Source organism: Ursus americanus, chromosome 23 (genome assembly GCF_024610735.1).
Source record: "Ursus americanus isolate L20-20 chromosome 23, mUrsAme1.1.p, whole genome shotgun sequence".
Classification (NCBI taxonomy): Eukaryota; Metazoa; Chordata; class Mammalia; order Carnivora; family Ursidae; genus Ursus; species Ursus americanus.
Window position 1 is genome coordinate 43,518,192 of NC_142149.1, and position 27,158 is coordinate 43,545,349.

The following is a 27,158-nucleotide window of genomic DNA, read 5'->3' on the forward strand; positions in this document are numbered from 1 at the left end:
TTAAAGATACAAAAAGAAGTTCAACCTTAGAATATTCATAGAAATTCACATTTTAATGATATAATTTTTGATGGTTAAAAAACAAAAGCAAAAAAACCTTTTAACTGTACAAAGATCTTAACTTTTTAAGAAGCTTTAGCGTGTTATCACTTTATTATTTTTATCACGCTAAGATAATAAGATACCATTTCAACCTATCAGACTGGGTGTGGGAAAATAGATCTTGTCATCATTTGTGAGAATACAAAACCATGTAAATTTTTTGGAGGACAATCTGAAGTAAGTACCCAAATATTTAATGTCTTATCCTATTACCTAGCAATTCCACTTCTAGGAATCTCTTCTACAGAAAACGTGCACAGTGCAAAAGAAATATGGACAAAGTAGTACACTGCGCCATGTATTGTATCAAAACGATTAGAAACAACCCAAATCTCCACGGGTAGGGGATGGTTTAAAGAACCTCTGCTTTTTCCACACGATGGCATTCCATGCAGCCATTTTTTATAAAAAGAGGTAGCTTTATATTTACTGACATGAAAACATAGCCAGGATATGTTGTTAAGTAAAAAAGCAAATCGTACAACGATATGATCTTTTGTTTTCATGTGCCCAGAAAAACATCTGGAAGGAAGGATCTAAACTGCAAGATTCTCTGAGCATTGGGAGAGAAGGGGAAGCGGCTGTTTCTGTCCTGACCAGGTAATTCAAGTATGTGAGAAAAGAATCCAACAAGACCAAAAGACATTCCGTGACAAGTAAGCCTGGTCCCTCCCCTGTCCCTCAGGCTCCTCTGAGGAAAAGGCAAATACTTTATACATGTCTGTAATGTTAGTACTTTTTAATTTTTTAACAAAGAACATTGTTTTTTATGATTTTTTTAAAAATTAAACCTAGTGAGAAAAGTAAAAAGAATGTTCACTAAAGAAAATTTACAAATAATACAAAAGTTTAAGAAGAAAATAAATATCAGCCACAATCTCATCTCCCAGAAAAAAAAAAAAAAAGCCATTTGATGCCTTTCCCACAAATCTTTTTTATGCACATATATCCTTTACAAAAAAAAAAAAAGTTTGCAAAACAATCACAAAATACAAACTGGAAGGGTTCTAAACATGTAGCCTGAGGCAGAAGGAAATTAAATTTATAAAGAGAAACTTCACACTTAACGGTATAGCATAAACAGTCTCCCATATTTCCCATATTAAATATTCTTACACAACATGATTTTTCATGGTTGTTTAGGAACCTATCATAAGCAATCTTTCTTTAACCAATCTTTTATCATCAAACATTTACGTTGTTTCGCATTTCAGAAAATGAAGAAAAGAATAGCTTTTTGGGGCAAACAGAGTCCAGGACAACAGAGAAAAAGTCCCTGCAGTCATCTCTTTCCCCTTCCTGACCCCACCCTATGGGGTCTCTGCCCAGGCCTTCCAAACCACTCCCAGAGCACTGCCAGGGCCCAGAGCCAATTGGCCTCCAACTCTGACGTTTCCCCATGAAAGGGCAGAGGCTCTGGTCTGTCTTTCCTGGCCCTGAGATCTTTTTCCAGCAAAACACAGTCTGATCCAGGGGCAGTTCAGACGCCGACCCCCCATCCATAGGCTTGCCACTCTCCAAATTCAAGGTTCTCAGGGTGCTGGTGGCCCAGAGATGGGCACAACATTCTCATACTGGGGCTCCTCCTGCCCTTCCTCATCAGCCAGCTTCTGGGGATCCTGTTCTTGGGGGCCACCCTCAGGGGCAAGCTCCTGGGCCCTCCCTGAGCTCGTGGTGCCGATCCCTAGCCCCCTGGCCACTTCCTCCGGCCCAGTTCCTACAGACTCCAAGGGCCTAGTGAGCTCATCACTGGGGGCTAAGCTGGGGCTCTGACTGGCAGAGCCAGAGGCCAGCCCAGGGCTGCCCTTATTTCGACTTAGGGCCCGGCGTGGAGGCTTAGGGATGGCACTCTTGACCTTGGGCTCTGCCTGGCCTTTCTGGAAGCTACCAAAACGGCGAAGAACAGACCGGACGGGGCCCTCAGATGACTGGGGTGTCCCGGCCAGCATGTAGATCGTGGTCACAGAGCCAGAGCCCTCCAAAACACTGCCTTCAATGGCTTCTACACGCTCAGCCACTGTCCGGCCACCAAGGGGAAGCCGGCGGCGGCCAGTGGCTGAATCCCTAGGACTCGCAGCACCAGGAAGGGTCTCATCCATTTCTGCTTTCTCTGAGCCCGTGGACTCCTCAGCCTCCTGGCTCTCAGGACCCAGCTGGGCCCCCCTGGAGAGCCTCTTGGGCTTTCGGAGAGGACTGGAGATCTCCCCTGAGCTTCGGCGACTCTGTGGTGCAAACTTGGTGCCTTCAGCAAAGGAGACTGATGGCCGCTTGGCCCGTGCAAGGCTGGAAGTGCGCGGGATGGGAAATGGTGTGGAGGCGTCCTCAGGGGGAGGGATGGGACCTCCAGCCACGCTGGCCTCTGGAAACTCTCCGTGGGCCACAGTGACCATCCCTGGCAGAGGAGACAGAAGAGCTTGGCCAAAGCTGGGCTGGCCACCCCAAACCATCCTGTTTACTCAGTTTAGCATCTGCCGGGAAGCCTCATCAATGGTGCGAGGAAGAGGGTGAGGGTACAGAGGCAGGGGAAGGGCCTATTCAGGTGGACATGACTCCTTCTACACACTTTTCTCACCACCCCTTCCCCCTTGAACTAACGCCACACCCTAACTAAGCTAAAACTCTGTCAGTGCCACAAAGTCATGGCCCCCTCACCTTCGGGTCTTTGTGTGTGCTGTTCCCTCTTCCTGAAACACCATTCCCACCCCTCCTTAGCTGTCACTTGGTGAACTCCTGATTCTGCTAGACTCATCTCCATTATCACCAACACTGAGACATCTTCCCTGACATGGCTGGACTGTAAGCCCCCATCAAAGCACGGATCACTCTGTCCTACACGTGCCTGGTTACCGCCCGCCGGACGACGAGCTTGGTGAGGACGGGAATCTGTCTTGTTCTTTACCATGTCCCACAGCTAGGAAACTGACCTGCTCTCGAATGGGCACTTGTACATGTTTGCTGAAGGAATAAAGAAGTGGTAGCAGGCAGGGCTGCTCGGCGCCGAGCGGGCTGTTGGGGGGCTACCTTCTTGGGGCGGCACGCAGTAGGCAGGGCTCTCGTCCTCTCCAGACTCGGGGTCAGAAGAGAAGGAGTCGTCTGAGGCCCAGCCCGCAGAGGGCGGCTCGATGAAGCTGTGGTTGAAGGGGATCTCCGGGTCGTGGTGTGAGACTGCAGAGGGCTCCGGGTCAGATGCAGAGCTCCGTGGAAGACCTTGGCCCGTCCCAGCCCCTGCCCTTCAGCACCCACACTGACCTGTCACCCAGGGAAGCTTGTGGCTGCTGAAGGAACCACAGGGGAGCGCCGAGCCCAGGCTGCTCAGTGCCCCCCAGACCTGCAGCTTCATCCTGGACACAGCTGCTCCATCCCTTGCTGGCCTGAGGGTATGGGAGGGGGGAGTCGGTGCATGCGACCACTGGTGGGGGCAGGGTGGGGGCAGCAGAAAAGGGCCAGGACCGTCGTGGTCCTGGGGTTAGTGTGAGAGAGGCAGGGTGGCAGAATGTGTACTTCAGGGGTTCCCTTGGACCACGGAGTAAAATCCAAACTATTGAGCCTGAGATCCAGACCTGCCACAGAGGGCAGCAGAGCTTCAAAAGTCAAATAGACCTGGGTAGCAGCTCTGGTTCAGGCTTCACCTGTCGGGCCTCAGTTTGCTCATCTGTCAAGTGGGGACAATGCCTATCTAGCAGACCTTTTGTCAGGACCCAGCCTAGTGCCAGGCACCCGGTGGGGTTCCCCCAAATGCAGCTTTGTGTTATTATCACCCTGGCTAGTCCCAGCTCAGCTACATTTCTGGAAGTGCCACTGCCTCCAGGAAGCCCGCCCTTGACCCCACACCCAAGCTGGAAGCCAGGGCTTCACTGTTACCATTCCTCTGACAGCCTTTGTCCGTTTCCATCCTCGAGTGAAGGCCTTCTTCCCCACCCCCAGGCTCTGTGCCCCAGGGAGGGGCTACTGGGTCTGTCATGGGCGAATACCCCACAGCACAGACGGGGATGTCAGGGATTAGTGCATGAACTAGTAAGAGAGCACCAGACAGAGAATCCAGAAAAACAGAGCATGGGCTTTGTGCGTGCCAGTGACAGGCTGGGTCACCTGAGGCCTCTGCGTCCTCCTCTGTGAACTGAGAATGCTGACCCTCCTGCCCCATATTCCCTGCTCTGAAACTCTTGCTGCAGCGAGTCCCCAAGGAACCAAGACATGTGAAGAGATTTTGTAAAGGAGGAAAGCTCTGTGCAGACAACGTTCCCCTGCGGGGGGCAGCCCCCACCCCCCAGCAAGCCGCCCTAATCCTTCCCATGATCTTCTTTTCTCAGAAAGCCACCATCTCTGATAAACCACTGCTCAGATTTTATGTCACTCTCCTTTCGGGAAATGCGGACGTATCGAGGCCTAGTCTCTTGCCCCCCTTGCCCAGCATTGCCCGGCTGCTTCTGCCTTCCCTGCCTTCCTCCTCTGGTCCCTGTTAATAAAGCCTCAGCCACGCGCTGCAGGTTTGAGTTTCCCCAGCCCGGTGCCCAGTGCCGACTGCTCACACTCCTGCAATTGGAAACTCGCCTACGGAAGGCTTCCAAGGAAGGCAGGCAGCTGACCTGGTGTCTCCAGGCCATGGCCACTGCCAACTGCCTCATTACCTCTGATTTAAGTGTGTGACAAGGCCAGCCCTTCCCCACCCCTGAAAGGAAACCAGATGCCAGCCTGCTCCCAAGCCCCTGGCCTGAGCTGGGGGTGGGGAAGGGGCAGGCCAGAGTTCACCTGTCCTTGGGGTCCGACCGGGAGGCCCAGCAGCAGCAGGCACAGAGGATGATACCCAGGAAGAGCAGCAGCAGAGGCACGAGGACGCCGGCGATGAGGGCTGCGTCCTGACTGTGAGGCCCTAGGGAGAGCGGGCGAGAGCGGGGGATGGCCAGATATTCAGGGCCATTATGTCTTCCACACATCATGTCTCGTCTCTAGCTCTGAGCTGCCTCCTCCTTACAATCTTCCACCTGTGGGTCCCTCCCCTTTTTCCGAGAGATGTAGGCTCTACTCAGCCTTGAGGCCCTCTCCCCAAGCAGCATCCCTGCTATCCTGTCCCCTCCTGACGGTCCCTGGTCTGTTCCTTGCCCCCAGCTGTCACGCCCGGTACACATCCCCTGTGTATCAGGCTGACAGCTGCCTGCTCATCTGGATGCTAGCCTGCTTTCTCAGGAGGCAGGGGCTGTCATATCTTCAGGGACCCCCACAGCAACCATATAGATCTCATGCCTAGGGAATGCCTCCCAAGTGAGCCCAGCCTCCCTGGCAAGTGATAGGTCCTGGAGCCACATAAAGGGCCAGTCTTTCCCTGGTTACTGTCCCCTGCACCTTCCTACATACCTACCTACCTTCCTTCCTTCCTTTCTTCCTTCCTCCCTCCTGTCCGCCCTCCCTCCCTCCCTTTTCTTCTTTTTAAAGATTTTATTTATTTGACACAGAGAGAGAGAGAGAGAGAGCACAAGTACGGTGAGCAGCCGGCAGAAGGAGAGGGAGAAGCAGGCTCCCTGCTGGGCAGAGAGCCCAGGGGCTCGATCCCAGGACCCTGGGATCATGACCTGAGCTGAAGGCAGACGCTTAACCAACTGAGCCACCCAGGCGCCCCTGCACCCTCTTTTCCACCTTACCCAACTGGCAGGCCCCAGAGACAGGGTTGCAGGGTCCCTCTGGGCATTCACAGGGAACAGAGCAGTTGTTGCCATGGAAGCCAGATGGGCATGAAGTGTTGCAGCTATGGGGTGACAAGAGACAAAGGCTGAAGGCTGGGTGAGAAGAGACGGGGTGTGCAGGGCACAGGGGAAGGTAGATTTCTGGGCACTTCTCCCCACCCCCTGCCACAGAGACTTCCCTGGATCATGCCCACGCAGACTCCTCTGACCTCTGAGCCACATTCTCAGTACCCCTGGCAGTGTTTGGGAGAATCCCCTGGCCTCTCAGCCCATTTCTAGGGAGGCCACCCACAAGTGGCCCCCGGGTGCCCAGCCCCCCAGGGTACAATCTTCAGACAAGATCCACCTCTCATGATCCCCATCCCTAGCCCGTCCAGCACTAATGTGCAATAGGCTAGATGCCAACAGCATCCAGAGAAAAGTCCTCAGGGTCTGGAGGTCTGAGCCTGCCCTGCCCTACTCTCTGGGCCTTGGTCCTCTCCTCTATAAAATGAGGTCCTTTCCATTCGATACTACATTCTGTCCTACAGTGGAAAACCTGACATCGGAGACATTGACCTTGATTATGTTTTACCACCTAAAGACCTCAAGGAACCAACAATGGAGTTGGCGTCCTACCTCTCAATACCTTCTCCACCTAGTTAGGGAGCCAGGCCTTTTAAATTAAGCATCACTCTGACCTGCCTCTGGAAGATGCAGACCGCACAACAGGAGTAACTTCGCAGTTGGGAGCACGCGCGGTGGGTGTGGGGGAGGTGGAGAAGCCCAGGAAGGGAAGTTCAGGAAACAGATTGCACAGAGGCCAGACCTAGGCCCCTGCCTCCCTGCCAGGGCCCCAGTTCCCTCACCTGGGTCCCCAGTAGCCAGCGTTGCAGACACACTCCCCAGTCACAGCGTCGCAGGTCCCCTGAACACAGGTGGGGCAGGCGGAGCCACAGCCCTTCCCAAAGGTGCCGGGCGGGCAGGGGTCTTCACACCTGAGGTGATGTGAGACTTGGAATGGGCGGGCAGGGCAGGCCTGCCAGGGCAGAGCCCCCCACAAAAGGGTCCTACCCATCTTCCCCCATGCTTCTGGACTCGGCCCCAACTGTCCACTCCTCAGCAGTGAAGCTCAGGTGTAAACAGGGCCTTGAACCCGGGGCCAAACCCACGAGGCAACAGACTACAGATGACTAGAGGGAGAAGAAGAGAGCGGGGTACCTGAGTGGTGAAGGAGCCGGAAGAGAACCCTGCCCAGGGCCTCATCAGCACCCATCTCTCATCCCTCAGTCTTCACCAGGAGGCAGGCCCCAAGGCCGTGTGAATGAGTGTGTTGGGGGAGGGGCCAGCTATCCCAGAGGGAGTAGCTGGAATGAGGATCCTGAAGGAAGGTGCACCCCACCTGGAACAGGCCGGCCCCCTCACCTAGGCCCCAGCCACCCAGGGTCACAGCGCTGACAGTGCCCAGTGTCTGGCTGACAGGCCTCCCCAAGCCGGCAGTGGGGGCACAGCTGCCTGCAGCTCTCGCCAAAGGTGCCAGCTGGGCAGGGCTGGTGGCACTGGGTTCCGTTCCAGCCTGGCTCACAGGACTCACAGCTGCCTGTGTCTGCAGAGCATGGCTCCTTCTGCTTGCAGTGGCCACAGCTGGGAAGAGAAGGAGTTCATGGGAGCACTGAGGAGCGGATAGAGGGGTCCCCACTCAGGTCTCCAGGGACAATGGAGAGCACCCAGAGCATCAGGCCGGTTTGAGCCTCAGTTTCCCCATGCTGTACAACAAAAAGGCTGGACAGAGGATCTCTGCAGGATTCCAGCCCTCTCCTTCTAACTTCCCATTCCAGAACCCGGGCTTCCTAAAATCCCAGGGTCACCAAGAGCTCCCAGCCCAGCCAGAACAGCCACGTTACTCTGGCCAACCTTCTCCCCAGTGTTCCTTCCTATCCCCCTTCTCTCAACCCTCCTATCCATGCTATTTCTGAGGTCTGGCATGATTGGGATTCAGTGTATCTCCTATCCCATAACATGAAAATGCATAAAAATTAAAACATGCCTGTTTTCATCACTATAATTTCATGTTTATGTTTAAAAAAAAAGTTTTGGGGTGCCTGGGTGGCTCAGTTGGTTAAGCATCTGCCTTCAGCTCAGGCCATGATCTCGAGGTCCTGGGACTGAGCCCCACATTGGGCTCCCTGCTTAGTGGGGAGCCTGCTTCTCCCTCTCCTCCTCCCCCCCACCTTGTGCTCTCTCTCCCTCACTGTCTCAAATAAATAAATAAAATCTTTAACAAAAGTTTTCCCCAGTTTTTTTTTTTTTTTTGAGATGTGTCATACTGCACTGTGTAACTTTACGGTGTACGGTATAATGACTTGACTTACATATATTGTGAAATGATGACCACATTTAGTTAACATCCCTCATCTCATACAGGTACAAAAAAGGAAAAAAATGGTTTTTTTCTTTTTGACGAAAAAACTCTTAGGATCTGCTCTCCTAGGAACTTTTCCACTAAGGTTTTCCTTATCTTAGTTTCTCATTGATTCTTTAACAGTTTCTTGAAAAGTTTCTCCCCAGATAATTATCTGGAACCATATGCTTGGATCAGACTCATTTGTTCATAAGATCAATTTAGCAGACCAGCACCAAAAAAAGAAAAGAAAAAGAAAGAAAATATTACAGTGTGTGTGTGTGTATATCTCACATATGTAATACACACAGATATATACACATATATTACATATAATACATGAAGCAAGGATAAGTATATGTTGTCTGGTTAAGCTTTTACCTCAGAGATAAGTGTATGGAGAGAGAGAGGTGGGATGTAAAACGCCATTTTTTTGTTGTTTTGTTTTTGTTTTAAGTAAGCGCCATGCCCAACGCCCAACTCAAGACCCCTGAGATCAAGAGTAGCACGCTCTACCTACGAAGTCAGCCAGGCGCCCCCAAACGCATTTTTTATTGTGAGTGGGACGGCCAAAGTTTGAAAGCCACTTTTAAAGGGACCCTGCAATCGCTTTTTTGTTAAGATTTTATTTATTTGCTAGAGAGAGAGCACGAGCAGGGGGAGCGGCAGGCAGAGGGAGCCCCATGCTGGACTGGACCCCAGGACCCTGGAATCACGACCTGAGTCGAAGGCAGACGCTTAACCGACTGTACCACCCAGGCCCCCCCGCCATCGTTTTGTCACGCGATTCATCTAAGTATAGCTTGCTGGCACTACTATTGTTTACGAGTAACCGGACGAAGGGGTGGGCGAGGCTGGACCTAGGGCATCGAGGGTCTTTCTCCCCCTTTCATCCCGTCCTCGGCTGTCTTTGCGGAGAGCACCTCACCACGTTTTCCCCGCGCCCCCGCCTCTGCCCTGCTCATCCTCCGCCTTCCCTTCGGCTCCTTCGTCCTCCCTCCCCGCTCTAGCTCCTGCCCCGCCCCCCACCGCTGCGGCCCCGCCCCCGGCCGCTCCTGCGCGGGGAGGGGCTCCTCGTCGCGCCGCGCTGCCCCCTCGCCGCAGCCCGGCGGCGCGCGCTCACCTGTCGCGGCAGTGAGGCCCGTAGCTGCCGGCGCGGCAGGGCAGCTCGCAGCGCGCGCCGCGGAAGCCCGGCGGGCAGGCGCACTGGCCGGAGGCGGCGCTGCAGCGGCCGCGCACGCACTCGCACTGCTGCCGGCACTCGGGGCCCCACCAGCCCGGCCGGCAGGCGCAGCGGCCCGTCTCCTGCGCGCACGGCGAGCCGTGGCAGGCGCAGCGGAAGCTGCAGCGGCGGCCCCACCAGCCCGGCTCGCAGCGGCAGGAGCCGTCCGTTTGATCGCAGCGCGCCGCCGCCGGGTTGCACTGGCACGGACGGCGGCAAGTGGACGACCACCAGCCAGGCTCGCAGCGGCACGCGCCCGTCGCGGGGTCGCAACGCCCGTGGGGGCCGCAGGCGCACGCGAACTCGCAGCGGCCGCCCCAGCGGTCCGCTTGGCAGTGGCACACGCCCGTGGCCGGCTCGCACTGGCCGTGTGGGTGGCAGGCACAGATCTCACGGCAATCGGGGCCCCAGTACTGGCCCGGGCAGCCTGCAGAGATGGGGTGGGGTGGGGAACGGAAGGGGGTCAGCGGGCTCAGGGCCAGGCATGGATCTCCGCCTCGCGCCCCCTTCCATAAGGAAGAGGGGCGCCAGGCCCACCCCCAACAACCAGAGACAGACCCTTGAACGTCTGGCAGCCTAACCTCCTGGGGCACAGCTCACTTCCTGCCTGTGACTCCCAACTACAAAAACCCTTTGCAGTGGCCCAGCTTCCTACTTCCTACGCGAGAACACACTTCAAGTTCCTGAGTGGGAGACGCTTTGCCCAGAGTCACACAGAAGTCCTCTCTCTCATGCCCATCCCCCCACTCCCCACCCCCACCCCACTGGAGGTGAACTGGGCGTCCTGAGTGTCCACCTCGGCCCAGATGCTGACCGTGAGAGTCACAAGGGAAGCCACATTTGCCCCTAGTGTCTCCTCTCAGCCCTGATTCCTGCTCTCTGGCCATCCTGCCCACCAAACCCTTTCCCATGCCCCTCTTTCTACCAGAGGACAGAGAGCCCAACCGGGGGTCTCCTTCCACCCTCCACAGATGTATAAAGTGCATGTGAGGGAGACTGAGAATGTGCCCATTTTGCAATTAACAGGGATAACCAGCGTCTTTTCTGAGAAGTTGAATGTGACGGTGAAGGGCACAAAACTGAAACTGTGGGTAGGGCTTTGTGGATCTGGGTAAAACCCAGATGACTCAGGGCATCTTCCAGGAATGCGGCACTTCCCGACTCTGGGCCTCAATTTCCTCAATAAAGCTTGGAGGTATTCTGGCCCTGCTGTTGTAAGAGCACATTTCTACCTGCTTTGCATCCCCCTCCCGGGTTCTGCCTAGCAACTTCATCCTCCAGGTGAAACTAGGACTCACGGGAATTGCACTGGGCCCCGAAGAATCCAGGTTTGCATCGACAGAGGCCTGGTTTCACACATACTTCATCTTCCCGGCAGGCATCTAGCCCCTCACAGATAGCTGAAAAACATCCCACCCAGGTGGAAAGGACAGTGGCATGGCCCAACCGGGGGACACTCTGCCCCTCTCACTGGCTCCCAGCACCCTGGCCCTCTCAGGGCCATTCCCTCAGGGCTGGGGGTGTGTGTCAGGATGGACTCTAGCTCTAGGGCTCAGGAGGGGAAATAGGCCCAAGGAGGAGAGGAAGGAAGGGTCACTGGGCTACGTCTTCATTTCTTCTCGGGTGGGGATCCATTCTGGCTACTCACGGATAGTGCATTCTTGATCTTTCTGCCTCCAGCCTGGGCAGCACTGGAGCTCAGCAGAGGGGCTGTGGGGCAGAGAGGGGTCAGCCGGGGGACAGACTGGCTCCGCAGGTGGATCACTGCCTCTGGCTGAGATGTGGGAGGCTGCCTCAGCCCCGTCAGGCAGGCCTAGCCAAGAGTCACAGCCCCAGTGTCCCTAATCCCGTCCCTTTCCTTCCCTGGTCCTCCCACCTTCGGCCTTGACTATCCACCACCCTCCAGGCTGTCCCCAGGCCCCCTTCCCTTCAGCCCCATGGCCTCTTCCCTCATGTCCTCCTTCCTGGCAATGCCTCAACACCAGTTCAGCCACCCCCCGCCCCACATTAGATTCCCACAAAGACCCACCTGTTGGCCATGCAGACATGCTGCCCATTGGGGTCCAGCTTGGACCCCTGGGTCCCCTGTGTCCAGAGCAGCAACAGTGGGAGCAGCCTCAGGCCCATGGCGGCCAGTCCAGACGGAGGGCTTGGGTTAGTCTGGCCCCCACAGCTCCCAACCCCCTCCCTGCTTCCTTCCAAGGCCTTTCCTGAGGAAACCAGTGTGAAGGGGCGGGCTGCCATGAGGCACCTCCCTGAGAGGGCGGGTGGGTGGGTGCTGGGAAGACCAGACACCAGAGAAATGAAAAGGAAGGGAAGGCCGTGGTGAAGGCTGAGTGGGGACTTTAGGGGCCGGTCTCAGTCTGGAGGGGGCTGGAAGATGAAGCTGCAAGTCCCAGGATACGGGGACAGGCAAGGGTGTGCGGTGAGAGCGGGAGCCACGTCTTTCCATTAGGTCATACTATGCAAGTGAGGCCCCAGCTGGGAGAAGCTCCCCACCCACAAACAACCAACAAGACCCTGTGAGGAAACCACAGCCTGCCCTTGGTCCTGGCAGAGCCAGGTGGGGGCAGACCACTGACACACAGACACGGAGCCGTTTCTGGGGATCACGGGCAGCTGCTTTATTACAGTAGCTTAGGCCGTTCTCACAACCCCCTGGGAGGTAGGTAGTTAGCTCTCTCTTTTACGGATGGGAAAACTGAGACCCCGGGAGGAAGCACTTTTATCTGGCCCCTGAGGCTTGGCACAGAGATACAGGGAAGGAAGGTCGGCTGAGCTCGTCTTCATGCCCTGGCTCAGGCCAGGACCGGGAAAGAGCCCGGGGGGCCGAGAAGTAGGGAGCCCTGTCTTCATGTGAGGCCACACAGCCGCCCATAGCGAGATTCCAAAGTCAGGTCTCTGGGGCAGCTGAGACCCCCAGACCGAGGTGTTCACCAAGTGCAGAGCAGAGCCCGTCAGGAGCTGAGGCCTGTGGGGCTGCCCCCAGGCTCCACGTGGGGTTGCTGTGGGGCCTCCTCTTCTCCCCCTAGCTCACTGGGAGCCATGCTGCTGGTCTGCTCTTTGGGGGCCTCCGTGTCACCCTCATAGGACAGGCCAAAGCTGGGGGGAGAACCAAGAGGCATTTTCAGCTTGGATGCCAGAGAGGTCAAGGCTATGGGCTCAGGGAGTGGTGGGAAAAGGGGTTACAATAGGAAGAAAGGGCAGCATGAGGTACTGAGGAGACAAAGGGACCAGGACCAATGGAGGGAGGGGCATGCTTAGAGCTAATGACAGCAAGATGAATGTCAGTGGAGCAGGAAAGGGGAGAAGAACAAAGGTGGGGCCCCTCCTTCACCCCCACAACCTTTGCCCTTCCTCTTCCCCCAACATACAAACTCTGTATTCTGGACTCAGTGGGTGGAGGGTGAGCTCCCTTATCACAGGAGAGCAGGAGCCATGAGCTGTCTTCATCGTCACTGAGGCAGAGAAGAGGAGAGGGGAGATGTGGGGGTCATTTATCAAGGCCCTGGGGGACAACGGGAGTCCAGCTGTGTCCAGCCTTCTGCACAGTATCCGGGAACAGCCAGGGGAGGACAGAGTGACTACGGGACCCTCAAGGCTGGAGAGAAGGAGGTGCTAGGGAGATGAAGGACATCTTAAGGCTTTTAGTTTATAGCTTCACAGCAGGCCCTGATGTGGCTGTAATTACCTTCTTAACCTTCTGAGAACAGATTCGGCCAAGAGAGGAAACTGAAAAACTAACGTGGAGAAGCAGCATTACCAGATTTCTTCAGCAGGAGGTATAGTGAGCATGGCAAGTCGGAGCAGCGCGATCCAGAGAGAGGGGTGGCAGGCTGGACAGCAGGCTCAGGGGGTGACCAGGCCAAAGTGGCAGGCTCAGCAGGGTAGCCTGGACAGCAGGCCGGAGTGGCAGGCTCGGGGGGTGACCAGGCCGGAGTGGCAGGCTCAGCAGGGTAGCCTGGGCAGCAGGCTCAGGGTGACCAGGCCAGGTCAGCAGGTTTAAGAAGTGACCAGGCTAGGTGACATGTTCAGGGAATGATGAGGCTAAGGTGGTAAACTCAGGGGGTGATTAGGCTGGGTTAGAGCTGACCAGGCTCGGTCATCAGGCTCAGCGGAAAGAGCAAGGGAGGGCGGCTCAGTGGGAATGGAGGCAGGGACTTACCTGCTCTCCGCTTCCTCTGGGATCCCTAACATCTTGGCCTTGATCTTCTTCCGCTGCTTCTTGACAGCCACCTTCATGGCCTCAACCAGCAGCCCAGGGACCCGGTGGTCTGTGAGCAGCTCCCTACAGAGGAGGGAAAAGGGCAGAGTACCCAGTAGGGACGCCAACAGCCGGTCTCCTCCCAAGTACCGGTGCATGCTGTTCCCCCTTTTTGAAACACTCTGCCATGCTAACACCCCTCAGACTTAGCTTAGGTGTTGCCCCCTCCTGGAATCTTTCTCTGACCCCTGCTGTGACTTTTTGTACTACTTCCTCCCCCATATGGAAGAGGTTCAGGGAAGGCAGGGCCGTGTGATTCATGTCCTCCCAGTGTCCAGCACAGTGCCTGGCCCATGTCACTGTAGATAGATCAGTGAACCAAAGAATGACGCTGGTGACTTGAGGCCCAGGAATAGGTGTGGGCAGAGCCCCTGAGCCTCCCAACGCCTGCCCACCGCCCTCACCGCTGGAAGTAGGCCAACTCCTCCTTCAGCAGGAACACGTTGGCTTTGAGCTCATTCCGCTCCTGAAGGATCTGCTCAAGCTCCTCTCGACTGAAGCTGCACTGCCCTGCCTTGGAGGGGCGCCCTGGCTGCTGCAGGGCACCCGCCTGCAGGAGGACAGGCTTGGTCAGAGGGGTGCGTCTACGGCGCTCCCCTGCGCCCGCGCCATCACAGGAATACTAGGGCAAGTGACAGGCAGCGAGACTTGGGAGCTGAGGGCGCTGCAACAGATGGCAGATCAGTGCTCTGCTGAGCGTGGGAGCAGGGGCCGGCCAGGGCCGCGCACTGTGTGCCGCCTCCCCCCTTCCCGGTGGACCTGCTGCGCAGCACAGCAAACCCTCCGCGAGGGCCCAGCAAGCACCGGACCTGTGAGTACTGTGATGGGCCCTCACCGGGTCCTCAGGGGTCCCCGGGGCTCCTGCGTCGGCGGCGGCCCGCTCGGGCTCCTGCCTCTGTTCGTACCCGGCCCCTCCGGCCTGGTCCCGCGCCAGCTCCACGACCCCCTGGCGCGGTAGCTCCCGCTCGCTCTCGCGGTCCCTCGCGGCGCGCAGCTGGGCTTCTACCGCGGCCAGCTTGTGCCGCAGCTCCGCATTCACCAGTAGGAGGCGCTGCAGCTGCTCCTGCAGCTGAGGGCGGAGCAAAAGGGGAGGTAGGCGGGGCGTCGATGGGTGGGGTGGGGAACCCCGCCTCACGCCCGTCGCCCCGCCCCGCCCTCACCGCCTCGGTCTCCTGGCTCCGCTGCAGCAGGTCTCGGTTGTGCGCGCGGAGCTCGTCCCGCTGGCGGTCGGTGACCTCCTTGAGCTGCCTCAGGAGAGCGCGCTCCTCTGAGGAAGGGGCGTTGTTAGCGGAGGCCTGGGGAGGAGGCCCAGAGCCGGCGCGGCCCGCCCCTTGGCGGTGCCCGCACTCACCCTGCGGCCCAGAGCGCAGCTCTCTGCGGAGGCGCTCGTTCTCCTCCCGCAGCCGCCGCAGCTCCGCTTCGGCCTGCTGCGCTGACACCTGCAGCTGGGGAGGCCAGGCTGTGAGGGCTAGGCTCCCACCAGCCCTGCGGGGGGCCAGGGGAAAGGGCGGTGACTCACTGAGTCTGGGTCCGGCCCCACGGCAGCCTTTTCCAGAAGCTCCAGCGTCCGCACCACGAGCGGCACCAGCCTGGCCGCCGCCTCCGGCCCGAAGCGGCGCGCCAGCTCCTTTAGCTCCGTGCCCAGGGCCCCGGCTAGATGGTACACGAGCTCTGCGGCCGTCCCTGACCCCGGGGCCACTCGAGGTCCGCAGCTGTGCACCCCAGGCACTGCCTTCCTGGTCTCCATGTTCCCAGAAAGTTAAGAGCTGCGACAACCGCCCCCTTCCAACCCTAATTGAGGCAGGAAAAAGCCAAACAGTTCCGGCCCAGGAAGCAGTTCACGGCAGTAGAGGGCGGGGAAGAAGCGACAGAGGAGGAGCGACTAAGAGAAAAGACTTGGGGAAGGAGGTAGTGCCCTGGGCCCCCTGGGCCCTGTCCTGTTCAAGCCCCCAAGGTCACAGGAAGGAGGACTGCCTACTTCCAGCCAGGCGGCCAAGAGCTGAGGCTCAGGGCTCTAAGTGGTCACTTTTGTCAATCCCTCCCCACAGCGCCCAATCCAGGCTCCACCCCCGTGTCTGGAGTCATGAGGCCCAACTTGGCTGCCAAGTACTACAGGCGACGGGTGAGGTAGGAGGGCTGTCACTGGCCTCAGCCAGAGGCTAGGCACCACACTTGCAAGGGGTGGGGGGGGACCACAAACCTCCAGACTCGGAAAATGGCAGCAGCCGCTCCAAAGGATGTTGAAAGGGGTGATCGTTTGCAAATATTTTGAAGGCAAGTTGGTAAATGTGATCAAGGGAGTAAGGGCATGAAAGCCCAACCCCACCTCAGTTACCTGAATCTAGGGGATACTTGGTCCACAGCCACTGATGAGGGGCCTCATGCCTCTTTAAGGCTGAGGCCAGCACTTTGCTGTGAACAAGTCCAGCCTCCTGCCATCCCTACACCCAGAATTTGAGCTCAGGGGGAAAAAAAAACTCAAAAACTCCTACTATTTATACAAAATTTATTATATTTTGCTCAGGACTACAAGCCACTAGAAATCAATAACACGAGCAGCACAAATAGGAGAAAAAGGGACCAAGCTGCTGAATGTCACCAGCTTCTCTTTGGGGGTAAAAGGCTCCAGTCTTTGGGACGTCTGAAGCAGGGGGAGGTGAGGAAACAACTACGCATAGAGGTCCTCTCGGTCCGCAGAGTAGACCTCGCCCTCTTGCAGGAGAGCGAAGTTGAGGAAGTGGGAAGGTCTGTGCACCTCGTGGTAGAACTCTTTAGGATTTGCCAGCTGCAGCTCATACTTCATGTTGGGATCATGCCGGACACCTTGGGGAAGAAGGAAAGGGCCGCTGTTAACCAGGTGCACCTGCCTCATCCAGCCTGGGTCCTTGGGCCATCTCCAAATCAGAGTCAAGCCCCAAGTGCCAAGGGTGATGGCCTAACTCCAGTCCCACTTCCCTGTGCTCCCCAACTTACCCATAAAGTTGTAGTTCCATGAGGACTGGGCAGGAACCATAAAAAAGCCAAGGAAGCGGTCTGACAGCAGCATCTGGACCCTTTCATAATGTGAGGGCAGATAGCCCTTGGGATTGTTGCCCTTGTCTGTATTTTGGCGACCCCATTCATAGCCACTGGGGGTCAGCTTATAGGCTGTCAGTGTGCAAGAACCTGGTGTGAAGCTGAAAGAGGGATGAGGACAGAGTCAGAGAAATGCCTGCCCCACCACACTTCCTCCCAAGGGGGCCCAAAGCCTACCTGCAGGTGATGATAATGGTCTTCTCACCATCCCAAGACGGGTTGTCAGCCATGATCTTAGCATGGGTGGTGACATCCTGGGGTGACAGCTGGGGGGATTCATTGGGCTGAGTGTGGATCCATCCTAAGGGTTCCATTTCCTATATGCAAAGAGAGGTGAAAAGCTATTTGGAGCCCTGTCCCCATCTGCAGATGGGAATCACCTCCATGAGAGTAACACAGCTCCCTTCCCTCCACCACTCCTAAAGAAAAAGGCCCCCATTCTCCCACACCCTCACTGACCTTGAGGTACTCATGCTGGGGAAGCTGGCCAGGCAGGTGCACGGTTTGGTGAGTGCCCCACTGTGGTACCATCACGATGCAGCGGATCTCCTTCACCTGGGGGTTATCTGGTGGGCTCACCCCATATAGGTATCCTGCAATCTGGAAACAAAGGGGTCAAGAACCAAAATGATTCTTAGTACCACTCTAGACTCTGGGCTGTTAGCCCTGTGCTTTGTTCCCTTCCCCAAGAACAAAAAATAGGTCAGAGTGTGGTCAGAATCTCTTGCGTCAGAATCACCTGGAGGGCTTGTTCAAAATGTAAACATGGATCTCATCTTGGACTTACCACATCAGAATCTCGAGTGGGGTTCAGGAATCTGCATAGTATAATCTGTATAGTACCCGCAAATAAATGAGCACACCAACACACGGCTCATGAATTTGCACAAGCTGAACACATCCTTAAACCCATGAGGTGGTATTTTAAATTTTACACTGCCATCAACAAAGTAAGAGGACCTGCGTTCCTATAAAACCACGGACCCAGGATATCAATAATCTTTTCAAATTCACCAACCCGAGGCCACAAACTGGGTGTTTTATACAATATGAGTTACCTGATTACCTGTAAAGCTGAGCATCTTTTCATCGGCCATCTGTAGTTCCTTTTCTGAACTACCTTAAGATAGGTTTCTTTTTTTTAAGATTTTATTGGTCAGAGAGAGCGCATACACAAGCTGGGGGAGCAGCAGGCAGAGGAAGAAGTGGCTCCCCCCTGAGCAGGGAGCCCCATGTGGAACTTGATCCCAGGACCCTGGAATCATGACCTGAGCCGAAAGCAGATGCTTAACCAGCTGAGCCACCCAGGCATCCTTACCTTCAAATTCTTTGCCTATTCTTCTATAGTTATGCTTTTATTTTTTATTTTAAAAAAGATTATTTTATTTTATTTTATTTTATTTCATTTTATTTTTATTTTGGGGGGGAGCACACTCCCAGCTGAGCAGGGAGCCCAATGTGGGGCTCAATCCCAGGACCCTGGGATCATGACCTGAGTTGAAGGCTGACACTTAACCGAGCCCCAGTTATTTGTTTTTAAATCAACTTCTGATAATTCCCTATTCTAGATTCCAATCCATCTTATTTTTGAATTATGCAAATATTTTCTTCCTGTTTTTAGTATGTCTTTGTCACACACAAGTTATTAATTTTGATTATGGTTTTGGGTTTTATGTCTGAAGAAGGCTATCCCAACACTAAGGCAACCAGTACTTTCCTCCAATACTCTACAGCTTAGTATCTTACATCCAGATCTTCACATGCATTTTACTTTTTATAAGTTGTGGGGCAGGGTTCTGATTGTTTCAGAAGCATAAGGCACCCTTAATCCTACAGATCTGACACAAATTATATCCACATGAACCTGCTTCTGACTATATGCTATCCTCTTCCAATAACTTTTGGGCCAATACATCATTTTAATTGCCATGGCTTTATACTATTTGGTGGGAACCAAAACCTTTCCTGGTGTTTCAGCCATTCTTACATATATATTTATTCATCCATGAATCCTGAAACCAGCACCTTAAGTTCCAGGCAATCGCAGGTGAGTTTTAGGCACATAAGACCAACTGGGCACACACTGTGGCCTGGTTGAACACACTTACTCACTTGGGCCCGAAGGTCAGATATGCAGATAAACTTCTTAAGCACATTCTTGGGAAGGATATAGGTATAACCGGTCTCCTTGATGTCATCAGATGAAACATAGATATGATTGGTCCTTAGGTGAAGGTTGGCAGCAGAGATGGCCCTAAAAATGGTGGAGAATGTCAGCATTTCTCCAGCCTAGAGTCTCAGCTAGTATCAGTAGGCTTTGCCATCCCTACCCCTTTTGCCCCTTAAGAGTACCTAACCCTCCATTCAGTCTTAGAGGAGAAAGTCTGGGTCTCATAGTTGCTGGTGGTAGAAGTAATGATCTCATCACCATGCTTGTTGACAGTACGAGTCTGTGTTGCTGTCAGCTGTGACTGCTCCTTGGTCTGTTTCTCAATCTCCGCTATCTGCTGCCGCTGCTGTGATGGTGCTGAGATCTCCATACCCAAAATGATGTCTCGAATTTCTGACTGTGTCAGTGATGCCACATTCACACTGTGGAGACAGCATGGATCACACCACAACATCCCTTCCCTCAGTCAATTATGTCCCAATGGCAAGAGTGTAACTTGGTACGACAGGGGATCCCAGACTCTTACCCCAGACGATCCTCAAGTGGCATTTGTAAAGAAGTGTGACATGGAGATGCACTAATACCAATAAGACTGACCACAGCCCAGGATGGCTCTGTGCATGTATACCTTTCAGCCATGCTCAAACCTGCTCAGTAGCCAGACCTTCCTCTCTTCTTTGACAAAAAGTACCCTGGTTTATAGGACAATTCTCAAAAATAGAAACCCTTAGAACGTGTTCTCAATCACAGCTAGTATTGTCAGCCACCCTAGGGGTACCCGGAAATCTATGGACATTTTTATTTTTGGTTGCCATATGACAGGGAGGGTAGTGATGGTGCCTGGGGATCTGGGAAGTTAAAACTTCCTGTAATGTATGGACAGTGAAGAAATACCCTGCTCAAAATGGCAACATGAAAAAATGCCCAAGAATTAGACTGAAGCCCTGAAACACAGACATTTTCTGCATTATCTAAAGACACTGCCTACCTGTTTTCTATAGGCATCCCCAGGACAATTCCTTGAGAAATTTCTGAACCTAAAGGTTTCCAAAAAACCCAGAAACCATATACTGAACCATTCATTTCACCCTTTTAGGATCTTCCATCCATCTCCCCACCACCACTGCTCACTTGTTTTTCTTGCCGTAGTCAGCCAAGATCAGGTCTTTGAGCTGCACCTCCACCTTGATCCACTCCTCGTCAGTCAGAGTGGGCCAGATGTGGTGCGGCTCTGTAATCGTCGTCTTGTCTGGCTTTAGGATCACCTTCGCCCGGTCATTATTCACATGCAGGGCACGCAGAATCAGGATGAGGCGGGAGAAAGCCTGAGAAGAGAGAGCGCAGCCGGGGGTGGGGGGTGGGTGTCAGCCACTAGATGTCCTCCCCCTTTCCTTGATTCTACCCTTTCAGGGAACCCAGGAGTTGATTTCAATCTCTAAGATGAAGCCTCCCCTGCTCCCCCAGTCAACTTGATATGCAGAGCATAGAGTTACTATCTCATCCACAGGTTGAAGATGTGAAAATGGCCTCATAAGGGACCTGGGAAAAAGCTAAGGCAGGCACAGGATTGTCTCGTGCATGGCCCCAGACCCACTCCTCTTAGAGTGACCCTCTTTGTTAGGTGGTTTCATACCGTGTAGGATGAGATAGTCTTGAGCCAGTCATCATAGAGATTAAAGAGAACCATCTGGGGTTCCGTGGCTTTAAGGATGAGGTCCCCAAACTTTTCCACCTTGAGACAAGCCTGGAAAGGTAGTTGGAGCTCTGATCCTTTGATCACAATATTGGGAAAGTCCAGCAAGTGCACCTGAAACAAGATCAAGTCCGAGATTAGAAACAGAGCCTGCAGGTCTCAGGCCTCCTCTCTTCTACCTCATCCACCTCTCACCTCCAGTGGGTCCAGCATGCCCTTCCTGGTGACAATGATCTGCTTGGGCTGCTCCTCCACAGGCAGAGATCGGATGAGGGCAGCCACTTCCTCAGCTGTCTTCCACTTAGCCAACTAAAAAGCAAGTGGGGAAGAAAAGGAAATTGAGTTTCTACCATCCCAAGGTCAACTAAAACAAAAGATCCTAGTCTTGAAATAATCACCCAAAAGGCTTTTTCAACCTAGCTGGCCAAAGAAAACTCATACAAGATATACCGCAAACCGGTGTTTGATTATGTCAGGGACAAAATAAATTAAGGCTAAAGATCATAAAAAGCTACACTAAGAACCAGGAAGACTATTTAGAGAGAGCACTTGTGCGCGCACAAGTGAGAGGAGGGGCAGAGGGAAAAAGAATCCCAAGCAGACTCCGCAGTGAGCGCAGAGCTGGAGGAGGGGGGCTTGATCCCACAACCCTTAGATCACAACCCAAGCCGAAATCAAGAGCTGGACACTTGACCAACTCAGCCACCCAGGCGCCCCACTGCACAAAGAAAAAGGTCTTAAGAAATGAGTAAGACTATGATTAAGAGAGTAAAGAAGGGAATTCATTCTAGAAAGAAGGTACGTGAGCAAAGCCACAGAAGTGGAAATGAATATCAGTTTGGGGATAGTAGGATACTGAATTGTTTGCCAAGAGGAAACAGGTGTTTTTAATTAATTAGAGAGTGAGTGTGTACGCCTAAGTTGGGGGAGGTAGAGGAGGGACAGAGGGTGAGGGAGAAGCAGACTCCCACTGAGCAGGGAGCCCGTTGGGCTCCATCCCAGGATCAGGACCCTGGGATCATGACCTGAGCCAAAGGCAGACACTCAACCGACTGAGCCACCCAGGCGCCCAGGAAACATGTTTTAAAGGAAGAGAAACCATGGTTGGACAGGTTATAACCCAGCTAGATTTCAAATGTCTAGGAAGCCAAAGAAGATTTAATTCATTAGGAAGAAAGGAGCTACCAAGGACTTAGAGGTAGATGGGCCGCCTGGGTGGCTCAGTCATTAAGCGTCTGCCTTCGGCTCAGGTCATGATCCCAGCGTTCTGGGATCGAGCCCCACATTGGGCTCCCTGCTCAGTGGGAAGCCTGCTTCTCCCTCTCCCACTCCCCCTGCTTGTGTTTCCTCTCTCACTGCCTCTCTGTCAAATAAATAAATAAAATCTCAAAAAAAAAAAAAGGACTTAGAGGTATAAATTTGGTAAAGGTGATGTTTTAAGACTACTTGTTCCCATGGGGCACCAGGGTGGCTCAGTTCATTAAATGTCTGCCTTCAGCTCAGGTCATGATCCCAGGATCCTGGGATCGACCCTCACGTCGGGCTCCCTGCTCAGCAGAAAGGCTGTTTCTCTCTTTCCCTCTGCCTGCCACTCCCCACGCTGCACTGTCAAATAAATAAATAAAATCTTAAAAAAAAAAAAAAAAGAAAAAAGAATACTCGTTCCCTTTAGAAAGATGACTTTTGGCAATCTTGTTTAGGATAGGTTAAAGATGGGAGAGTCAAGAAACAGAGAAACCAACTGTAGGTAACGAAGGACCTCACACACTGCTGGGCCTCCTACAGAATACTTCTCAAGTTAAGTAATTCAGGGAAAAGGTTCAAATGACATACCTTTAATCTCTCAGAAACAGGGGGATGCCCCCTACCTCTACCCACTGTCTCCCACATACAACCCCCTAAAGAAAAAGGGATAGAAGGTAGAAAAAGGGGTAAAAAAAGTTTATAGCTTCTCTACCCTTCAACTGGCTCACCTGCCCCAAACGCTTCTGTCCAGCCCACACAGATGTGTGGATTATCTTGAGGAACAGCTGCCCTGTGCGTGGATTGAAGATAAAGATGGCCCCGTTGATGGGTTTGGTGGTCAAGTTCCCTTCAAAGGTCTAAAAAATGATTCCATCAGTTAGCACAGCCTAGACACAACTATCATGCCTTCATGCCCCGTATGTACGCACTTGCCTTATCATCCTCCCATAGGCATATACAGAGCCCCACATGCCTACATCGCTTCTAATTCTCACCTTGTGGATAGTCACTCTGTAGACATTTGTGTCATCCACAAACCAGATAATCTGGTTGGAGAAGAGCTCCCCATAATTCTGAGAGGACAGATAGGGCTCAGTGGGCTCAGATGAATAGAGCTGCAGCCCCTTGCGGATCCGTTCACGTAACACATACAAAGCAGGGTTTGCCTTCATGATCTTGGCCATGGCCTGCTGTATGAGAGGCTTGCTGCCAGGGAACCAGTTTCCATAGGCACTATGAGAATAGAAGAGGCAAGAAGAGTGAAGACCAGGCTGGCAGCCCCGGGAACAAGGCAAAATGGAACTCTACAGAGAAAGAAAAGACTGCTGGCCAGGCTGACAAGTGTCTGCTCACGTACACAGAGGCAAGGAAGAAAAAGTCAATGAACCAGAAAAAGGAAGTGCCACCTTTTTAGTTGGCAAACTAAAAAACACATGTACATTAAAGTACAGGGCCGACTGGGGTGCCTGCTGGCACGCTCAGATCATTTAACTCTTGATCTCAGAATCTTTGAGTTCAAGCCCCACACTGGCCATAATTTACTTAAAAAATAAATAAAATTAAAAAATAAAGTATGGGACTGACAGAAAATAGACATGCTTCTGAGCACCAACTTACCTGTGCAGATTATAGGCCAGATCAATGGCAATAAGCACACCAGTGGGCGAAGGGTAGATACTCATGTTGTCTGTGGTATAGTCCAGGAACTTGGCCCGGGCATAGCGTTCAATGTCGTGGGAATCATAGTCCCCCCAGCGCAACTGGATATCAATCCAATACTTCTGAGTGGTGGTACTATCCATCACATCCCTGTGGGTAGAGAGGTCAGGAATCCATGCTTCCAAGAAGCCACTAATACCACCAATGTCCCAGAACCACATGAACTCCCAATCACTACATCTAACTCTCAAAATTCCCAATCCCTTTGCCTGTTTCGGATCAGCAAGTCCCTCACCCAGAGAATTAGCAGGCCTTTGAGGGTGTTGACGGGATCCAGGGATGGCACTGGACCCAAGTCAGAAAGAAAAGCAGACAATTCCTAAAGTAGCACTGCTAGAAGAACAGTAAAACCAAGCTTCCTGAATGCCTAGGGCTTGGTTATAAAGCACTTACTTGGAGTCTGCTAGCAATGAGGGCCGGGAGACATTCCACTTATAGGAGGCAAAGAGCAGGATATCTGCACAGGAAGAATTCATCTTATAGGACTTTCGAGGATGAATTGTCTCCTTTTGTACTGTCTCAATTTCTAGTGCATCCAGTTCCTGATCAAACACCTGGAGGCAAAGGCAGAAAGGTTTTAACTGCTATGGCAGCCCTAGGAATGAGGCCTTGTGGAACTTCAGATGTGGCACCTGGCACTGCGATTCAGGTCTCACCCTCAGTGCTGCCAGGACGGATTTCCCAAACCCAAGAGGGAGCTGACCTGACTTCTGGTGGTCCCCTCTCCCCTCAATTCTGGCCCACCTGACACAAGTCCATCACAATGCTCTCGTGGATCTTCTGCCATAAGTGAGCTCGGAATATCTGGATAAGAGAGATCTTCAGTGTGGGGATCTTGCCATGCATGAAGATACCTGTTAGGTCCAGCTGCACCTGAAAGCCTACATACACCTGACAGGACAAAGAGAGGGACAAAAGAGGTCAAGAGACTTTGGTTCTGAGGACATCATTAAGGAAGTAGAAACACTTGCTTTTAGCTTCCTGTCTCCCAGGTCTATCACACTCACGTTGGCTCGGTTGATGGTTGGGGACCACCAGAGGGTGAACCTACGATTGGGAATCTGGTTCAATCCTGATCGCTGAGCATTAGTTAGCTTCTTCCACTTCATAGACTCCTCAAAACCACTGGCCTTTTCCCTGGGGAGAAGAGGCCAGGTAAAGTGATGCCCTGCCATCTCCCAGAGCACTGCTCTCTGGTAAACACCAAAGGAGAACACAAAAGCACACAAGGGATGAGCTCAGTATTATGACAGGTTGTAAGGGGAGAAGAGAATCCTCACCAGAAAAGCCCCTCCCAGGTAGGGAAGTAAGTGCCCTTGAAGAGTGTGTGTTCCAGAATGCCTTCCACACCACCCAGGGCCTGGATCATGTCTGTACGGTAGTTGTTCAGGTTCCAGAGCTTCCCATCATGCCGCTGGTGTGTCCACCAGAAAGGGTTCTGCTTCAAAACCTAGATGGCAAGGCAAGTACCATTAAGGTTCTGGGTGCCTACTGCCCCAGATTCCTGGCATGGCCACGGATTCTTTTAATTCAGGGAAAAATCTCTACCATCCTCTCTATGTACCTGGTATTGCTTAAAGTCAGTTCGAACACGCCAGCCCTTATCATAAGCCAATGTGTGCCGGTCCTTCTGGAAGAGGGTGTTGATTCGAGGAATGCCACGATCCCATGAATCTTCCAGATCTTCTAAGGTCAGTCGTCTGTCAAAGAAAAAAGATCTAAGTCAAACATGCATTCACACAGTGTTTAGCATTCCTCCCTGGCCAAGGTAAACGGGTCAGATGTAGAACCTACTTCCGTCTCCATAAAAATATGACATGCTCTGTTCCTGACCTCCACGCAAGGCTCAAACATCACCCCTCCTGACGGGACTGCTATGCCTTCCTGGATGTGTACCTGTTCTGAGCAATGGCCTCTTGTCTCTTCAGTGCATACTCAGCCCAGACCCGCTGAGAATCAATGAACTCACTCTCCCATGGCTGTATGTAGCGGTACAAGTTGGGAATCAGCTGGTCTTCTTCATGGCTCATTCCTGAACGGAAGTGTGTGATACCTACATCTGTCTGCTTGGACCACCTGTTTGTGGACACAACCAAGATTAGAAAACCCTAAAAGTAAAGAACATCCCCTTCCCTCAGGGTCTAGCAAGACTTTCCACCCTTTTAAAAAGTTATTTATTTATTTATTTAAGTCATCTCTACACCCAACGTGGGGCTCAAACTCATGACCCTGAGATAATGAGTTGCATGCTCTTCCAACTGAGGCAGCCAGGAGCCTGTAGCGAGATTTTCTTTTTTTTTTTAAGTCTATATTCTTATTTTATTTTTTTATTTTATTTTATTTTTTTTAATGATTTTTTATTATATTATGTTAGTCACCATACAGTACATCCCCGGTTTCTGATGTAAAGCTCGATGATTCACTAGTTGCGTATAACACCCAGTGCACCATGCAATACGTGCCCTCCTTACTACCCATCACCGGTCTATCCCATTCCCCCACCCCCTCCCCTCTGAGGCCCTCAGTTTGTTTCTCTGTAGCGAGATTTTCAACCAAGTCCTACCTGAGGTCAGACTGGGGGATGAGCACATGGCCCATTGAGAGCATGCCAAGTCCACCCAACTCCTTAGGGGTATAGAACACAACAGGTGGGAACCGACTGGGCATCTTGGAGTTGAGGCCAATCTTGATACGTGTCTGGATCTTGTTCTCACACTTCACTAGCAAGTCCAGAAGCTCCTGGGTGTTCACCACAGCCTCCCGAAAGTATGTCATAAGGCCTATAAGAGCTGTGTTCCACTTATTCACAATCTGAAAAAAGTGGGGAGAAAGCAAATTATAGGTGAACTATGGGAGGGGGGAGGTGGTAGGGACTACTTGATCCAGTTAATTATATTCCCCCTTGTTCTCAAGGAAGATTTGAGCTCATTGTCATTAGGAAGTATATATAAATCAAAACTACTATGAGGGGGCACCTGGGTGGCTCAGTCGTTAAGCATCTGCCTTCGGCTCAGGTCATGATCCCAGGGTCCTGGGATCAAGCCCCGCATCTGGCTCCCTGCTCAGCTGGAAAGCCTGCTTCTCCCTCTCCCACTCCCCCTGCTGGTGTTCCCTCTCTCATTGTGTTTCTCTCTCTCCAATAAATAAATAAAATCTTAAAAAAAAAACACACAAAAAACCAAACAAAAAACTACTATGAGATACTATTTAACACCCACAGTAATGGCTATAAAGCAGTGACAAGTGTTAGCAGGAGTGTGAAGAAAATGCAACACTTATGTACTGCTGGTGGGAATGTGAAATGGTACAATGGTTGAACCACCACCTGGCAGTTCCTCAAAAGGTTAAACATAGTTATTACCATATGATCCAATAATTCTAAGTATATACCCAGAAGAAATGAAAACATACGTCCACACAAAAATGTATACAAAATGTTCACAACAGCATTATTCGTAATAGCTAAAAAGTGTAAAAAAACCCAAATGTCCATCAACTGACAAACGGATAAACAAAATGTGGTATATCCATATAAAAGAATATTATTCACCCATGAAAAGGATTCAAGTATTAATACATGCTATAATACAGATGAATCTTTAAAACATGT

General features: G+C 52.6%; 3 protein-coding genes across 7 annotated transcripts in view; all 3 read right to left on the reverse strand.

The window, feature by feature from the left end:
• Window positions 1-34: 34 nt before the first annotated feature.
• On the reverse strand, window positions 35-11,828 carry SCARF1 (scavenger receptor class F member 1). Of its 3 annotated transcripts, none has more exons than XM_045773309.2 (11): window positions 11,412-11,828; window positions 11,031-11,092; window positions 10,681-10,782; window positions 9,284-9,809; window positions 7,185-7,403; window positions 6,629-6,757; window positions 5,739-5,842; window positions 4,852-4,972; window positions 3,352-3,473; window positions 3,124-3,267; window positions 35-2,494 (listed from the first exon to the last, which is right to left on the reverse strand). In XM_045773309.2, the coding sequence occupies exons 1-11, from the start codon at window positions 11,624-11,626 to the stop codon at window positions 1,635-1,637; spliced, it is 2,604 nt and encodes an 867-aa protein (XP_045629265.1). In that variant the 5' UTR covers window positions 11,627-11,828; the 3' UTR covers window positions 35-1,634. The 3 variants fall into 3 exon arrangements, with proteins under 3 accessions (XP_045629265.1, XP_087710799.1, XP_045629266.1); XM_087854673.1 differs by having other exon boundaries at window positions 11,031-11,156; window positions 11,412-11,568; XM_045773310.2 differs by having other exon boundaries at window positions 11,031-11,195; window positions 11,412-11,568.
• Window positions 11,829-11,978: 150 nt separating this feature from the next.
• RILP (Rab interacting lysosomal protein) lies at window positions 11,979-15,657 on the reverse strand. 2 transcript variants are annotated; one of them, XM_087854674.1, is made up of 8 exons: window positions 15,166-15,653; window positions 14,998-15,091; window positions 14,807-14,913; window positions 14,482-14,715; window positions 14,051-14,196; window positions 13,548-13,670; window positions 12,757-12,840; window positions 11,979-12,484 (listed from the first exon to the last, which is right to left on the reverse strand). In XM_087854674.1, exons 1-8 carry the CDS (start codon window positions 15,391-15,393, stop codon window positions 12,340-12,342), a joined length of 1,161 nt encoding a protein of 386 aa, XP_087710800.1. In that variant the 5' UTR covers window positions 15,394-15,653; the 3' UTR covers window positions 11,979-12,339. The 2 variants fall into 2 exon arrangements, with proteins under 2 accessions (XP_087710800.1, XP_045629267.1); XM_045773311.2 differs by lacking the exon at window positions 12,757-12,840 and having other exon boundaries at window positions 15,166-15,657.
• A 481-nt stretch (window positions 15,658-16,138) lies between these two features.
• PRPF8 (pre-mRNA processing factor 8) overlaps window positions 16,139-27,158 on the reverse strand; it is a 31,295-nt gene continuing 20,275 nt past the window's right edge. For both annotated transcript variants that reach the window (XM_045773248.2, XM_045773247.2), the window contains exons 25-43: window positions 26,112-26,359; window positions 25,445-25,624; window positions 25,113-25,248; window positions 24,829-24,998; window positions 24,556-24,685; window positions 24,293-24,439; window positions 23,942-24,102; window positions 23,447-23,638; window positions 22,825-23,062; window positions 22,558-22,686; window positions 20,780-20,893; window positions 20,525-20,698; window positions 20,023-20,216; window positions 19,074-19,313; window positions 18,834-18,975; window positions 17,181-17,321; window positions 16,899-17,038; window positions 16,620-16,822; window positions 16,139-16,469 (exon numbers count right to left, since the gene is read on the reverse strand). In XM_045773248.2, the coding sequence (XP_045629204.1) occupies window positions 16,315-16,469; window positions 16,620-16,822; window positions 16,899-17,038; window positions 17,181-17,321; window positions 18,834-18,975; window positions 19,074-19,313; window positions 20,023-20,216; window positions 20,525-20,698; window positions 20,780-20,893; window positions 22,558-22,686; window positions 22,825-23,062; window positions 23,447-23,638; window positions 23,942-24,102; window positions 24,293-24,439; window positions 24,556-24,685; window positions 24,829-24,998; window positions 25,113-25,248; window positions 25,445-25,624; window positions 26,112-26,359 (3,234 nt within the window). In that variant the 3' untranslated portion in view covers window positions 16,139-16,314. The remainder of the gene's footprint in view (window positions 16,470-16,619; window positions 16,823-16,898; window positions 17,039-17,180; window positions 17,322-18,833; window positions 18,976-19,073; window positions 19,314-20,022; window positions 20,217-20,524; window positions 20,699-20,779; window positions 20,894-22,557; window positions 22,687-22,824; window positions 23,063-23,446; window positions 23,639-23,941; window positions 24,103-24,292; window positions 24,440-24,555; window positions 24,686-24,828; window positions 24,999-25,112; window positions 25,249-25,444; window positions 25,625-26,111; window positions 26,360-27,158) is intronic.